General features: G+C 37.8%; 1 protein-coding gene across 2 annotated transcripts in view; it reads right to left on the minus strand.

The window, feature by feature from the left end:
• The window catches only part of LOC131041535 (VAMP-like protein YKT61), a 63,136-nt gene that overhangs the window by 35,164 nt on the left and 9,701 nt on the right, over window positions 1-18,271 (minus strand). For both annotated transcript variants that reach the window (XM_057974665.2, XM_057974664.2), the window contains exon 2: window positions 2,473-2,570. In XM_057974665.2, coding sequence (XP_057830648.1) covers window positions 2,473-2,570 — 98 coding nt within the window. The remainder of the gene's footprint in view (window positions 1-2,472; window positions 2,571-18,271) is intronic.

An 18,271-nucleotide genomic window follows, 5' to 3' on the forward strand; every position in this document is an offset into this window, starting at 1 on the left:
TCAGGTATCCGAGCTAGCTACTATTTTCAACATTTTGGGCCTCTTGGTGGAAAAACGTGGTCCATCGGGTCAATTATCTAGATCCTTGGGGAAAAACACCCCTCATCAAGAAAATGAGTGGAGACAATCATGACCCATCGGAAAAAAGTCCAATTATGCCTTAAAAACTCAAGAAAAAACGTCCTTCATTGATAAAACTCATTTTTAGACTTCAATTTCCTGTTTCCCATCAGAACTTTGATGATTTTCGCACCACTAAGTATCCAAACATGTCAATTCTCATCATTACGCATCGGGACATTCACCATTTTAACTAGACAAAACTTTAGGATCACGTTACAATTTAACATTTTATACGCTTGATCCTACTCAAAACTCAAAACCCTAATAGCAATTTAGGCAAGATCATATCAAAACTGAGACTCGAGCATTGAAAGCTCAAGATTTGCCATTTGACTACCAAAACTAACACGACACAGAAAGCAGGAAAGAGGGGGTCCCCGTTTGCAATGGGGCGATGTGTGAAAAGATCACAACATCATGCAAAGCTTCACGATGTGAGTGCAATTGGAATATGTTTGAGCACATACACTCCAAGAAGCACAATAGGTTGTCAACACAACGATTGAATGATCTTGTATATGTTCATTACAACCTCCACCTTTGTTACAAACATATCTTGAGACTTGACTTATCTCCCATCAATCTATAGGAGGTTAATCTACAATCAGATTGGATCACCGAAATTTCCAATCCTATCTTCAAAGATGAGTGACCTTGCATAGGTTGATCAAATGGATCGAATGGGCAATAGTAGTAGCCATGGCAGAGGAGTATAGATCGCAAGCAGATAAAACATGAGACCCTCAGATGTTGATGTTACTATGACATAGGTAGATATCGTGGTTTCATCATCATCTAGGACCTATCTTAAACACTAGCGAAGAGTGTGAAATGATGTTGAGATGGGTGATGCAAGCTCCTCTAAACCATAAATATATTTTTAGTTTCAATATTTGTTTTGATGTCATGAATTTCATAATCCATGATATTTTTATACATTTGACAATATTTATAATTTAATATTTATATATCTAATAGGTGTTTCCTTCAGCTAAAAATTAAAATTCGTTTTTATATTCATGTGACTGATCTATACTTGTGTATATGATCAAAGTAACTTTTATTTGATTAGTTTATTGTGTCTTTAAATTTTTTTTATTACAAGGTGCATGAAACAAGTTTTAAATCCTTAAAAATCACTATATATCATGGTTTTTCCAATTGTCCGAGTCTTTACCAAGTTTGGGCACCAAAATCGAGTAAAAGTCCTGTAACTATGGTTTGGATAATCTATTGAAAAATGAAAAAAAAATTTACCATCTTTTGCTAACAATTGGAATATCATCAAAGCAGAAAACAAAATAAAATTCAACAAAATTTGATGGCACACAATTCACTGTGTGTATTCTTGTATTAATTATTGAATGGGTAAGTTACATTAGCGATTGTAACTTACATTGTCAGTTACTTCAAGACATAACTAATGCAACGTTATTACATCAGCATATGCAATAAACACCTAGGTGGACAAAGTGTAGTCTAACATTATATTATCTCTAATAACAATAGAAATACTCCTAACCATTTGGATCAAAAATACTCATAGCTGTTTGTTCAAAATAGCCATCAAGCAAAGGCTAAATCTAAAATACCTGCTTTGATTTGTATACAATAGACTATAGAAGCCCAATTTACCATGACATTAAAATCACATTAGTCCCCAGGTTTGCAAGACAATTATAAAGCCTATGTAGCAAGTAACCAGTACAATGTTCCTTTATACACAAAAAATAAACGTTGCCTTCAGTTAAACTTATTATATTTCCACAGTCCATGATAGATTGCATGAGAATTTTTTCTGGACTTAACTGTGTAAAAGATTTCCTTCAGTTTTAAGCAGAGATGAATAAGAATCCATCTGCTCAATAAGAAGTGCTATCAATCCAGGACTGAACCAACAAGCCTACTTTTCTTCACATTGCATAGGATATAAGGAATAGAATAGCTTTAGAAGATTCAAGCATTACCCTTAAAAGCATATCATTGAACAAATTTAGCGTCCAAAAAGATACATGGAATATGAGTTTAAGCATAGAAAAATTGTCTGTATTTTCTTCATTATAAGGATAATTAAATTAGATATTATACCATTCAGCCTTTCTTTGTGTAGAGTAGATTATACCAAATCACTGTCAAAGAGTACAACTTTTTTGACAAAGTGTCTCTTATCATCGTGCCTTAAAAACAACTAATAAAGCCCATCTCCAATGTTTATTATGAGGGGCAAAAAATCCAAACATCCCACTCAAAATATAAACATAAGCAATTGCTCCTCATAGATATGTTGGCCATTCTCTTAGGAAAACAGGCATTTTGTATAACCTAACAGATAACAAAAGCAAAATGTACCTTGTTGATAACAGAGAAAGCACTGCGTACTGGATAGTGATTATCCATGAATGCAACCCCACATAGTCCATTCTTATTGTAACAATGCACCAAGTAATCTGCATCCAGAAAAAATCAACATTGCGCCGAACATATTATTCAGCTTGCACAAAGAAACAGTAACTCAACGCAAAACAAGAATCGTTTAGTTCAATCTGTAAAAATATAGGAAGGTCCCAATGTGTTTTTAAAAGATTGGAAGTGAGATCAGTAGATTTGAATTGGTGTTTTTGCTTGCTTTAAAAAATGGTAGAGAATGGCGATGGGCAGTGAAAAAAGTTCTCCACCTCACAACTTGTTCAAGATGAATGGTATGGAAGCATTGAGTGTATCCTTCTCTATTGACATTGTCATGAGTTAATGGCAACTACTCAGAGTGTTCTTTGGTTGTCTAGTATAAATCCCAAATCCTAACTCAACAAACATGGACAACTACCAAAAGCCAGGGAAGTTCCAAATAAAATCCAAGGGAAAAAAAACGAAGATGGAGAAAAGAGAAAGCTCGATCAATGAAGTAAAAGGAATACTAAAGAAGAACACCACAAAGTAAGTGCCTTTGCACCTCTAGAGAAAAACCTTGTCTCAGAGATTTGGCATAAATTTGAAAAGCATGCAAGTATTGAGGTTACATTGATGGGAGGGTATACTTGAGATCAAATACTTGAGGATGTTTTCAAAGAATAAACTGGAGTTAGATGTGGAGCACAATAGGCTCCAGTACAATGAAGAAAAGGGGAACATGGAAAATGTCATTAAGAGCCAAAAAGAACAACACAAATTGTCAAAATTCATAATGTCAGATTCAGGGCAAAAGGAAAGTAAACATCAATCAAAAAGTAGGATGTAATGACCAATGAACAGGAAACTAAGATTTCACACTCGTTGTACATTAGAAAAGGAACCTATGGTGAAGATCAGGTAAGCTCAAGATCTCAATCTCAATTTGAAGAAGTGATAAGTATGAACAAAATCCTTGAAATCTCCCAATCAAGAAGAGGGCAGGATAGATCCAGCTTATATCTCAGCCATGCAGATACAAATAAAATAAAATGAAGGGGTCTAGTCCCAGAAAGTATTTTGGTGTTAGACATGTAAAGCCATTCAATTCTCCCATCACCTCATTGCTTCATGGTACCCTAGTGTGATATGAATATACCAACGCATTTTCTGTGTTTTCATTACACAAGAGAAGCCTCCATGTATAGTCAAAAAGTATTACAATGTCATTGCTTCATAGCTATCTACCCACTTTTATTTATTTTTATCTAACTTTTACAGCTGTTCCAATTGTACATCAACCCTCAACAGATTTTCAAGCTGTCCACCTACTTTGTAATTGTAAATTGCTATCTAATCTTTAAGGTGTTCTAGATTTTCAAGCTGTCCACCTACATCATTGACAGTTATTCCAGCTGTCAACTACTTTATTTCTAGCTAAGCCTACAGCTGTTTTACTTTTACTTTATTAGTATCATCCCACTTGCATGTGGACTATAGTTAACTTTCTAAATACACAGTTAGTTGATTGCTATCTACTCTTTACAGGTGCTCTTGCTTTCCGCCTATGTTTTCATTTTGTATATCCATTCTTAACGGTTATTCCAGCTGTCAACTACTTTATTTCTAGTCAAGTAGACTGCTGCCTTACTTTTAATTTATTTCTATCATCCACTTACATGTGGACTATAGTTAACTTTTTAAATGCACCGTATGTCCTCATCGACTTCTCCTTGCTTAGAGGACAACATCTCCAATTTTGCCATAAAAAATCAAAACCAATTTGCTGGCCGAATTTGGAGTGTGTAAGCCACAAATAATGAAGAGGGATTCCCCCAACATACATAATCCAAATGTTGAATGAGAGGAGTTTGAAACACCTTGAAATGAAAAATTGTGGAGACTAAAATACTGTCACTGCAAAGAATATACTTGTATGACAATCCAAGTTCCAAAAGTTAATGATTTGCACTTAGATGTTTGAATTAAGGAAATGCTCTTGTAATGAAATAGCATTGGATCCAGGGCATAGAACCCTCTCTTAAGAGTTAACAAAAACAATGTCGAAAGGTATCATCCTGACTTAGGATCAAGCATATGGAATGTAATGACACCCACGAACTAGCTGAAGCTACAAAGGGTCCATCATGTAGTTCTAAGGAAGCTTGCTTAGGATCAAGATCCTCTGTCAAATAAAGAATGCAATGATCAATATGAAGTTCATTGCAAATTGGCCATAGCAAAAGGATTTGACTGTGATTGGAGCAATAGGAGTAGGCTCAATACGTGTTGATGGCCTTGTGATATGGATGAAACCACTAAATGAGGTAGCCAAGTGGTGAGGTGGTGGTCAAAAAACTATCACATCTCAAACTTGTTGAAGGAAAGTTGTAGTCTCAAAAACAATCCTCACGTTGAGTCCCACAATAATTTCAAAGTCAATCATACGAGGAGTGCATTGTGCCTTGTGGTTACGGTTGTGAGGATCCTATAGAAATGGTGGTAAAAGACAATCATCTATTTACTCAAATTGCTAGACAAAACCATTCTTGAGATGCTGTATGATACTGTAGGACGTTTGATTAATAACTGGAACATATTCATCATTTGCTACATAAATTGGAGTTGAAAAGTCTCTTCTTGTTGCAATCAGTTATGTAGCTCAAATGCACTAAATCAGGGGTTTGAAAAGTGCTTGAACGACTACGTGGATTATCCATCAAATAAAAATGAAAGATCCAAAGTACAATGATACAATAAAAATGAAATCTAATAAGCTGATGTTATTAACTTATTAAAAGAGCAAAAGTTGCAAATTAAAAAGCGCAGTTCAGTATCACTCCAAACTAGATCTAATATTGAAAAAATTTGTTGTTGGGTTGTGCACATCTAAACAACAATCAAGAAATTTGAAATCAGAAATTTAAAAATCTGAAATCTACAACCAGGGAAGTCTCTACAAGTAATCTGAATTCTGGGAAATAGCTACAACATAAACCACTGAGTAGAAATCTCAAATTTTAGAATCAAACAGAAAATATTAGAAATGCAAAGGTTGGTGTGCTCAATTTATATAAGGAATATATCAAAGACGGAGCAACCTGAAATTTGAAAACATTCATAAAACTTCAGATATTTCAAGGGTTGATCAATAGCTGATGTGCCAGATATGCAAGTGTATATCAAAGGGTGAATAATCTAAAGTTTCAAAACACACAGAAGGTTTCAGATATGGTAAGGATTAATCATTAGGATTCGATACCAGTTGACATTAGCTAAATTGCTTCATGTGTTTCTCCATGTTTTCGTTACATAAGAGAACCCTGCATAAATAAACTCTTACAATGTTCATTTAAATTAAATAATGTTCCTAACTCTCTATATACTTTTATTTATCTTTATCTAGTCCTTTAACTGTTCCAACCGTCCATCTACCATGTATTTGTCATCTACTCTTTACAGCTGTTCCAGCTGTCAAATGCTATATCTCTAGCTAACCCTATAGCTGTCTTTTACTTTTACTTTATTTCAATCATCCTAACTATATGTGGAATATAGTTAGCATTCTAAACACGCCATAAATCCACATCATTGTAGAAAGCTAAGTCACAAGTTTTATGGTCATGTCCACTGATGATAAAATTTTAAAACAAGTTCACATTGATTAAAAATCAGAAAAAAAAAAACGTGATTATGTTTGTTAATTAATAAAATATAGAAAAAATATTTTCAAAATAAAAAAAATATTACACTGTTAACCTATTGTGATGCTGCCTCTAACCTCTTCTTTTCTCTCTCCAATGTCCTTTGATCCTTTTGACTCAGTTGCATAAACAGGCTCAAACCCTCAAGCTGACAGGACAGCTGGCTCTAATACCAATGAGATGTCCCTAAGGTTTCCTTTCCTGCCCTAATTAGCCGCAAACAGATGTTGCAGAATTAAAGTTCATACTACAGTCACAGTGAGACAATAATAATAATAACTTCTGTTTGTTTCAGCTTTCCAAAATTTAATCAAACTTAAAAGTCACACAACAAATAGCAAATTCAATGAAGTAATCGACTCAAATCTAAGTAACCACAAAATTCAAAACCTTGCACAAGTTTATCTTTTTATCTTTGTCTAAGGCTGTCACTAATTGGAGAAGAGGCTTTTTGAGATTAAAAGGACCCTTTGCATAAGGTTCTAAAACTTTGAAAGGGCATTCAAATGGATTTGGTGGTTGTCCCCCTTCACCCACAACACTGCTACACTCTAATGAGCCCCCAATTGAGCTTAAATCTTACATTTCATTTTCATTTTTTCTTCCATCTCATGTTCACTACTCCCATTGTTGCTAATAATGTTGTTTTGTTTTTGTGAAACAAACTACAAACACAAACTAAAAATAGAAAAAAATAATAACTATACATTTCTTCTTTTAAATTTTGAAAAAAAATATAACTAAAAAAATGGAAGAATCACTTACCTCTTTCACTTCTCTTGCTACATCACTCCTCACTACTCAAAATGCTAATTTTTTCAGCTACACCTTCAAACCCTACTCAAAATGTTTTTTTGGCTCCAACTTGGCTGCAAAATTTTTTGAGATGTAAAAATTAGTTTGAATGTGATAGGGAGGCCCTTTTTTGTTTGATTAGGGGTAAAAGTGGCACGGGGGTCCACAAAAAATGATATTAAAACAACCTGTCTTAATTTCAGAACTTGGGAACGGAGACAAGGCGTCCCCTTGTTCTCTCCAGGATGTCTCGGGGACACCTAGGCATCCCTTGAGCGTCTCGAGGATGTCTTGAAGTCTCTCGTCGCCAGACATGAAAAAGTGCAATTTTAAAAAAAAAAACTTTTTTTTTTAAATTTTTGGGGTTAGGGTCGAACCCTAATTCGATGTGGGCCCCATCCATGCCCTCTATGCCTATCAAATCCCCTCAAATCCTCTCTTTTCCTCACATTTGTTTTTCTGATTTTTTCAACAGCTAGGTGAAGAGGAAAGAAAAGAGTGATTGAAGGAGTGAAAAGAAAGAGATTGAGTGCGTGCAAGTGCAAGAGGAGTGACAAGGAGCAAGAAGAGGAAGAGGAGGATTCTACAGCAACTTGGAGAAATTTTTCAAGCACAAGGCAGGATTTTTGTAATTTTTTGTTTGTTTCATTTTCTAATTTTCAATTTTTTTTGTTGTTTTATCTTTGTTTCATTTTCAAGATCAGATTTGATGTTGAATAATTAGGGAAAAATGATGAATAATTCCAATGTTAAATTGAAATGAATGTATGAATATGCATTTGCAGCCATTGAAACTATGCTGAAACTAGGTGCTTATTGAATTTATTTTCATTTTAATTTTGTGAAATGCAGTGTCACAATGAGCTCTCATGACATGAGTGAGGATGAGATAAAATTTAATTCTCATAGTGGAAATGAATCAGAATATGAACCTCACGCTAAAGGGGGTGACCATGGGGCTGATCCTAGAGCCCAATCTAGTTCCATGGCAAGTGCAACAGCTAGTACAGATTGCCCTTCTAAATTACTGGCACAGTATGTTAAGGGTCTTTTTGATCCTAGGTCTCCTCTCAAACAATTTGCATAAAAAATACCAGGCACATCGAAGATAGGTGGTGGCACTAGTGGCAATGCAACATTTGGGGTCTACAATGTTTTGGCAGCATTACTAGAGTTACTGCACACTTCCTTCTTATTCTAGAAAAAGGTGTGGACCCATGTCTTTTTTTGGAAGATCCTAAAAACATCACATATAGAATTGAGATCAACAAGATTTGGGGCATTCCTAATGACAGTGCGGTTGCAATGCCTACTACTTTGTCTGGTAGGGCACAGCTTCAGCAGAACCACCTACATGCTTCTAGTCAAACATTGCAGACGAGAGGAGTGATGTCAATCCTTTCGTCAACTTCTAGTATTGTGGCCCAATCACAAGCAGGTAAGGGAAAACGCAAGTTGCAAAGTAACCCCATAGCTGAATTGTTCAATGTGCAGCTAAAGGATGAGATAGATGATGCCATTGGCAAGTTCTTTTTTGCCAATAGCAATCCATTTCATGTAGCTCAATCTCCTTATTATAAGGAGATGCTATCAATGGTGGTGAGGGGAGGACCATCATATGTGCCACTAGGTGAGACCAAATTGAAGACCACGATCTTGGATGAGAACTATTCCAAGTTCAATGTTTTAATGGAGAATACGAAGGCATGTAGGGTGGACTCTGAATGCAACATAGTTATGGATGGGTGGACAGGCATTAGCCACCGTCCAACATCATGATTACATGTGCAGAGGGCCCATACTTTCTTAGGGCAGCTGATTGTACAAGGCATCGCAAAGATGTTGATTTTTAGTTTATGGTCCTCAAGGAGGCTATTGAGGATGCTGGGCCACAAAATGTGGTCCAAGTAGTGACAGATGCAGCATGTGTGCAAAGCTCCAAGGAAACTTATTGAGGCAGCCTACATACATATTTGGTGGACTCCATGTTGTATGCATGTCATGAACAATACACTCAAGAACATGAAGAAAATTGAGTGGATTAGAGAAGTGGTCAATGATGTGAGAGATGTGTAGATGTTTATCTGCAACCACCACACTTCACATGCACTCTTCAAGACCTTCTCAAAGAAGTTCTTGAAACTAATTGAGACCAAATATGCATCCTATTTCATTCTCTTGGAGAGAATGATTGAGTTGCAAGAGGCACTGCAACTCATGGTTATGACAGTAGAGTGGAATAGGTGGGTCGAGGCCAAAGCAAAGCAAGGGAGGAGGGTGAAAGAGATAGTGAAGAGTGACGTGTTTTGGAGTGATACAAAATGCAAAGTCTCCATCATTGCTCCAATTTTCCTAGTCATTTGATATGGGGATAGGGATGCACCTACCCTTGGAGAGGTGTATAAATGCATAGATTCTATGCTTGAGCAGATGGGGGCTGTTGTGCGAGTGAAGGAACCAACTTTAGCATTTTGCAATGAGCACATTCGGCCAATCATCAACGCAAATGGGACAAGCTCAACAGTCTCTTGCATATGGCTGCCTATGTATTGAATCTTAAGTGATACAAGGCTCGGCCTAGTAGAGTTACACCGATTCAAGATGATGAAGTGAAGGCAACGTTCTTTAGGTGCATTGATAAGATGTATGATGCTAAATATGTCGGCACGATTCGCATTGAGTGGACCAAATTTGCCACTCTTAGGGGTTATCAATGTTGGTATTATGGATATGTGTTGATGTGTCTTTTGTACACGACCAAACACAGAATAAAATACCTAAAGGTACCTTATCCTCTCTTGAACAAAGTTTCCCGACTGCTGAAGATCTCACCGAAGGATCAGTCGAGGCAACTCCAAGGTTCTTGTATGTAGGTTCTCTACTCGTGGATAAGCTCTCTGTGGTATGATGTGATTTTGTTGGAATCACAACGGGACTTACACTTGATGATTGAACGTCTGATTTGTTTTGAATATTACTAGAACACAGGATTTCACTAGTCTAGATTTTTAAAAAAAGGAAAAGGATGAGGGCGGGGAAAGGATCTAATTCTGACACTAAGAATGTAGGAGCAATGAATAACCTTTGATGAAATTCTAACTAAGTCTTGTTTTGACATCCCAAGACCATCTCCACAAGGTTAGTGCGATCTTCGGAGGAAAGCTTTATGATGTTCAGATCATCGCTACAGGCATAGACACCATCAGGATGATGCATATCAGTGAAGAAGCGACAATTAGAGTTAAGCTTAAGCTGAATGATTCCAATTGACTACACAAGGCAAGTCCGCAATCAACAAACTACTAGTAGTATGGATATACAAATTTCACCATCAATCAAACACATTTCTTCCACTCATCTAATAACATGAAATCAAATCTGAGAAGTATAGAGACCATGCAAATTGTTGAATCGACCCATAGATTTCACCATTTCTTCAATGAAGTTTTACAAGTCTTTTACAACAACATCTTGGCAACAATCTTTGCCTTCTCTTTCTATTCTACTCTAAGTGCTATACTATTTGCTGACAATTCACTATTAGCTAACTATTCACCTTCTAACTACTGACTAACTATTAGCCTTTACAAATGAGGAGCCACGGCTTATATAGCGCTCTCAATACAATTCAATAGCTCAGATCAATGGTCGAGATTTTACAATGAAAACCCTAATTAGGGTTTGTTACAACCAACTCAATTCTTACCAATATAATAGTTGCATTATTTGGAGACATGTCTTCTCTGGAATATTCGACCAATGGATAACCGGGGTAGGTACATCGAAGTTTGTGCCATCTTAGATGAGTCGGGTACATTGAATCTGGACACGCTGAGGTGGACCAATCCAACTGGAGGAGTGATGACTGGGATGCCACCTTGTCTGACACTTGCAACTTGGTAGATATTCAATTTGATGATGCGGAGAAGCTAACTTTAATTAACTCTTCTGAAACCGTCTGCCTCTTCAACGAACCCTTGCTTTAACCTCCTTTGTCTTCAATGTGCAGGATGGATGGTGCACCTTTCCTTGGAACGTTGGACTGGAAGATGTCGTCCTTGATGATGCTAGACTGGAGAAGGTCATCCCTGATGATGCTGGACTGGAGAAGGTCGTCCCTGATGATGCTGGACTGGAGAAGGTCGTCCATGTCTTAGCCTGGTCTTCTTTCAACTCCAAGACAAACCAAAAGATGATTAAGGACACATAATAAATTCATTTCAACATAGTATTTTACACCTTAAATCATCAACAAGAAGACATCAAAATGAAGTTTGTTCAAGATTCATTCCAGGGATAGGCTCTATAAGAATTTCGCCCTGAACCCTCTGGAAGGGTCAGGAGCGAAATTAGCATTCCTAGCTCAAATTGTTCTCACTTTGCAACCGTACTTGCTTAGATACATGCCCAAGGACGCCCTCATTCTCAAACAACACCAATCTTGATGCAAATTTGGGGCAAAAGAGAGGTTTTTAAGAATTTCGCTCTGGACCCTTTGGAAGGGTCAGGAGCGAAATTCACCTTTTAGGACAAAATCTATCATGTTTCCACTCCAAAATACCTTCCAAGGCAAGCACACACTAGTTTTCCTTCCTCCAGAGCCCAGGGATCCAAGCCTTGACCTCTATCATGAGCAATTTGAGTGAATTTGGGAATTTCGCTCTGGACCCTTTGGAAGGGTCAGGAGCGAAATTCACCTTTTAGGTCACAACTCTTCATTTTCTTCACTTCAATTCATCTTGCAGGGCAAAGCAACATCATTTCAACCTCAACTACGCCCTAGGACTCCAAGTCTTGACTTGACACAAGGAGGAAATAGGTAGATGATGAATTTCGCTCTGGACCCTTGGAAGGGTCAGGAGCGAAAATCTTATTTTAGGCTTATTTCCTCATCTTTTCAACTCCAATCCACCTCCAAGATCAAGGACACATCACCTCACTCCTATCTAGGCCATAAAAACCAAAAACTTGACTTGATTTGCAAGGAAAAAAGGGTGATCCTAGGAATTTCGCTTTCTCATTTTGGCTTCAAAATTTGCATTCTTGGTGACTAAAATCCAAAGGCAATCCAAATGACTTCTCTCACCCTTGTCTAGGTTTGACTTCACTCAAATTTTGGAAGAAAAGATGGTTTTTAGGATTTTCGCTCTGGACCCTTTGGAAGGGTCAGAAGCGAAAATCTTGTTTTAAGGTTATTCCTCCATCCTTTCAACTTCAATTCTCCTCCAAGACTTAGGACACATCGCCACACTCCTCTCTAGGCCACAAAAATCAAAATTTTAACTTGTCTTGCAAAGAAAGTAGGTGCTCTTGGGATTTTCGCTCTGAACCCTTTGGAAGGGTCAGGAGCGAAAATCTTGACTTGGCTCAATTCCTTCAACTTCAATGATTTCTAGCAACTTGAAGTCACTCTTAGGGACATCCCCTTCTTGATTTTACCTTAGCCCACACTTGATCTAGCACAAAGCTAATAGCAAAGAGAGGTTCTAAGAAAATTCGCTCTGGACCCTTTGGAGGGGTCAAAAGCGAAAATCTCATTCTTGACCAAAAATCATCATTCTTTCAACTTGAAACTTCATTGCAAGGTAAAATCTCATCTCTCTTCGCCCTAGGAACAAGGTTTTAAGCCTAAGAAAGGTCAAAAAAGTAGGCTTGTAAGGAATTTCGCCCTGGACCCTTTGGAAGGGTTAGGAGCGAAATTTCCTTTCTTGGCTAAAACCCTCATTCCTCAATGCTATCAAACACTCTCAAAGGCAAGATCATGTCCATTTTCCCTTTCAACATGCTTTGGACATCACAATTTGATCAAATAGGGAAGGAAATGAGGTTTAGGAGGATTTTCGCTCTGGACCCTTTGGAAGGGTCAGGAGCGAAAATCATGATTTGGGCTTGATTCTTCATTTCTCCAACTCAAAATCACCTCAAGAGGCAAAGACATGCCATCCCACTTCCATCCACGCCATAAAAAATCATGGACTTGACCTCCTCCAATGGAAATATAGGTGTTTCTAGGAATTTCGCTCTGGACCCTCTAGAAGGGTCAAGAGCGAAATTCTCTTTCAGGCTAAAATCTTCATCTTTCAAAACGCTTTCAAACATTTCCAATGGCAAAAGATGTCCATCCTTCCTTTCAAGATGCCCTGCAAATCAAAATTTGGTCAAACTAGGGAGGAAATGAGCTTTAGGAGGATTTTCGCTCTGGACCCATTGGAAGGGTCAAGAGCGAAAATCTCATTCTAGGCTTGATCACTCACTTTTCCAACTTCAAACCACCTCAAGAAGCAAACTTAGATCATTTTCCACCTAAGGAACTAGGTTTCAAGCTCAAATAAGGTAGCAAATGAAGTTTATGATGAATTTCACTCTGGACCCTTTGGAAGGGTCAGGAGCGAAATTCTCTTTTAGGCTAAAATCTTGCTCTTCAAAATCATCCAACTCCATCTCAAGGCAAGAACATACCAACTCATCCCCCAACATGCCCTAGAAACCAACACTTAGCCAAAATTGGGAAGGAAATGAGAGCTACAAAGATTTTCACTCTGGACCCTTTGGAAGGGTCAGGAGCGAAAATCATATTCTTGGCTAAAATCTTCACCTCATCCACCTTTACTCACCTACTAAGGTTAGAACATGTCAAGACACCCCCAAACATGCCTAAGGAACTATGAAATTGGTCTTGACAAGTGATAAATTGAGGTGCACAAGGATTTTCGCTCTAGACCCTCTGGAGGGGTCAAGAGCGAAATTCCTAATATTGGCCAAAATCCTTCGCATTTTCACATCCCATCACCTCAAAACTAGAACGTTGGTCCAAACAAGGGAGAAAATGAGGTTTTCAAGAATTTCGCTCTGGACCCTTTGGGAAGGGTCAAGAGTGAAATTCCTACTTCAGGCTAATTTCCATCATTTTGTCACCTCAAATCTCCTCTCAAAGACAAATGTGCATCAAAACCTTCCCATCACGCCCCAGAAGTCAACAAACTTGGTCATGTCAAAGAGCAAAGTGGAGAAAAATGAATTTCGCTCTGGACCCTTTGGAAGGGTCAGGAGCGAAAATCATCCTTGGGCTCAAATCCTGACTTCATTTTCACATTTCCTCATTCAAACAAGCGTTTTTACCTTCATTCAAGCCTAGGAATGCGTTGGTTCTAGGTCTTGGTCAAAGTAGAATGTCTTATGGAGAATTTCGCTCTAGACCTTTTGGTTTTGAAGGGTCAAGAGCGAAATTCGCTTTGGACCCTCTGGAAGGGTCAGGAGCGAAATTTGACATTTTGGTCTCTCCGTCAGGATCATTTTATGGAATATAACATTTAAGTATAAGATATACTTTAAGTTATATTCCATATATACTGTCAAGATGTTTGAGAGTGGTTTCGGACCTCCAGGAGTTATATTGCAAAATCTAGTTTTTGGAGGATTCTTCAGTTTTCCAGACTTAGTCAAATTTCAGGATCAAGACATTCCAGACTTAGCCAAATTTAAAGATCAGGACATTCCAGACAGCCAAATTTCAGGATCAGGACATTCCAAACTTCATCACTCACCAACTTGACCTAGCTCGGACCTTCAAGAATGATACTCACTCACCAAGCAAGACACAAATAGCAACAAGAGCAAAACCAGGCCCTAAGGAAGACTTTCAAAGAAACCCTAATTTTGGGGCCCCAAAGACTCAACCTAGCTCAAGCAGAGCCTGCTATCCAGGTGATCCCCCTGGCGACACTCGAAAAGCAAAGGCTAACAGACAAAACCCTAAAACCTAGAAAGCAAAACCCCACAAAGCGAAAAAAGTAGGGGTCCCCATTTGCAATGGGGCGATGTGTGAATACGTCACAACAATATGTTGCTTGGTTTTGTCATTGATGTCAACACTTATCAACACTTATCCTTCTGGAGATCTTTGACTATGTTCACCGGCAAGTTCAGTGACCTATGCACAATCACCGGTATTTGGTTCACCGGCAGGTTATATTGTTCACCGGCACTGAGGATAACTTGTTATCATCCCGAGATCACTTGGTTATGTCGAAGACATGGTTTGGACACTTGGTTTTGGAGATTTGATTATTGGTCTAATCGGGTTGACATATTTAATGTTACCGGCAAATTGATCTAGGTTATGGACCGGCATGCATTATCTATTCCAGATCAGCACGGCACGTTATGGAGATGGTTTAATCAATTAATATTATTGTTGAGCTAACATGATGCATCGCATCTTGACTTCTTGTAATTGATTTTTATTGTTATATTCTTAGTGAGCCGACCTACACATTTGGTCTTAGGTTTTGGTATATATGTAAGATCTCAATTGTGAGATTAACATGGTATGGGTATGGTATGTAATAAGGTATTGTAAGGTTATATTCGGTGTATGTGAATTTAAGCAGAGCTACTCACGCAGACATCATTTGAAGATTCAAGGAAGGTTTGAAGAAGACAATCAAAGCTTAACCGATACTGAATCCAGCATAGAAAATGCCACTTTGAGCAGTACATTATCATTGGATTTAATCATCCATTTTGTAGTCAGTGTGACTCCCATTTTGTGATTGAGCAGTGAGCTCTAGACAGCTGGCCTTTCTGCATGTGCAGACTCCATTTGTAAACACATACTATCTACAGTAGTATCATCTGATTGGGGGTAAGGTTTCCCATCGTGGTTTTTCCCCTTACAAGTTTTCCATGTACAAATCTTTGTGTTATGTGTTTTGGATATTGTTTCTCTTTTTGTTTCATGCATTAAGCTTCACCGGTACTATTATAACTGTTAATCTGTTTACTGGCATTTAGTTTGGTTTACCGGTATTATGTTTCAATTTTTGGTTAAAGTTGTATTTGTGATAAAATTATTAGACAATTGATTCACCGCCCCCCCCCTCTCAGTTGCCTCTGGGTCCTAACAATCAAACGCAGCTAAGATGGATATAGCAACTATGCCCACTTTTGTGGTGGAATTGTCATGGACAAAAATCATTGACTACCACTCTAGCAATTTGTTTGCTACCTTAGGTTTCTAGTTCTTCAGCTGCTGAGAGGAAGTAGTCTACATATAGCTTCATCCACTCTCTTGAGAGAAACAGACTTATCTCTAGTAGAGCAGAGAAGCTTGTAGTTGTACATTGTGCTTTGTGTCTCATTGACTGCAAGACAATTGTGTACAAAGAGAGTCCAACAACACAATGGGACGTAGAGCTATAAGAGCCATTATAAGTTGATGAGGATGCTACAACTTCAGATGTAGGGCTGGTTGGTGTTAGTTTGGAGGATCTTGATCGTGAGATGTCCAATAGTTCCAGTGATGAGGAGTTTGCGGATGATTAGAGGCCTCCCTTCACTACATTTTGACATTTTGTACTTATTTTGATATCATGCTACTCATTGTAATCATCTTTATGATATTTTTATCCTACTCATTGTAATCAACTTTATGATATTTTCAATATAATAGAAATCTCCAATTTGACAATTTCATTTGTCAAACTCTATTCCGTATTCAAGAAATCTTAGTGTTCTGACCTTTTCACACATCGCCCCATTGCTAACGGGGACCCCCTCTTCGCTAGCTTTCTGCGTTGTTAGGTTAGAGTTTTGGCTGCTTAGTGGGCAATTTTGCGTTTTCCGTGCCCGAGTCTCGGAATTTTGATCATGCCTAGTGCCGTCTAGGGTTTTTGAAGTGTTAGGATCAAGTTGCAAAAGATGATATTTTAATGATCCTAAGTTTTGTCTAAGTGTAGACCCATTTGAATGTTAACGTGTTTTTAAACACGCGCATCAAGTGATTTTAAAGTGCCAAGGTATTCACAGACCTTTTGGAGTTGTTTTCTCGCTCCTAAGGTAATATTTAAGTTGGTTTTGCACTTTATTCCAATATTTTCCTAGCGTTTTGCTCATATTTTTGGAAAATTAGTCTAAGTCCAGTTAAATTTAAAGTCGCTGAGTGATCTTGAGTGGTTAAAATGATAAAATCCTAAGGGAAATTCATATTCCAAGGGTTAAAGGGTCAAAATCCATGCTAGAGGTGTTTTTCCCCTCACATTCCAAACTACCCAACCCATTCCCCCCCTCAAAATCCATACTACACATGGGTTTCCCCTGAAATCCATACTAGCTACTGATTTCCCCCACTGTTTATCCACACCTGGGTCGAATTTCCCCTGGAAGTATTAAAATTTGGCTAAGTGTCAGGATTTATCCAGACTGCCATCAATTTTCCACCGGGAGTGCGGACTGGAGTGCAAGGATAATTCCATGCCTGGGTCGATTTTCCACCAGGATTTTTGTGACAACTAAGTGAAGATTTTTGTTCGGATTTTTATCCAAACAGGGATCGGTTTTCCCCTGAGCATTTTTGTAAGGATTTTTGTCCGGATTTTTATCCAGACAGGGATCGATTTTCCATTGGGAACATTATGAAGAGTTTCGAGTCCGGATTTTCATCCAAACTGAAATCGAATTTCCACCAGGGAGTGATTTTTCCAAGTTAAGTGAGTTTTAAGTGTGGATTTTTGTCCAGACACATCGAATTTCCCCTGGGGTGTGATTTTTGCAAATTGAGTGCATTTTTGTTTGGATTTTTGTCCAAGCTCACATTGATTTTCCCCTGGGAGGGTTTTATGTGCATTTTGATGAAATTGAGCATGGATTTTTATCCAAGCATGGGTCGAATTTCCCTTATGGGGCAAATTTGGACACTTAACTGATAGCGATTTTCCCCTGGAGGCTTTATTTTGAATTTAAATTGTAATATTTTAATAAATAAAGCCCCATTTAATTGCTTTTAAATAATTATTAATGATTATTTAAAATTTAAAAGCAAATTTAAGTTAGGGTTTCACCAAGCAAGTATTTATACAAGTGTTTTATCCCACATTGCTTGTGTGGTGAAAGAGAGAGGTGAAAGCAAGTATATGAGAGGAACTTCAGCATTATTTTATTATTATTTCTGCCAGGTGTCTCCATGAAAGCGATTTTTTCTCCAAGTTGGCCAAATTTTTAGCAAGGTGTTTTTGTGAAGTGTGGGATTGAGGATTTATTTTTCTCCATTTTTTTCAGCTTGCTGATCTATTCCTCTTGGCTGCCATTAAAGACCAGTTTCAGATTTTCGATTTTGCTAAGTTTGGCGATTTTTTCAAACTTTAGCATTTTTTGGTGAAAGTTGGCAATTTCATGTCTGGAGACTTGGGCGATTTTTCCTCCACCATTTGTGCTTGTTGTTCAGACCTTCATTGCTGCAGATTGCTACCATTAATAACATTTTTCAG

This window comes from Cryptomeria japonica, chromosome 2 (assembly GCF_030272615.1).
Source record: "Cryptomeria japonica chromosome 2, Sugi_1.0, whole genome shotgun sequence".
NCBI lineage: Eukaryota > Viridiplantae > Streptophyta > Pinopsida > Cupressales > Cupressaceae > Cryptomeria > Cryptomeria japonica.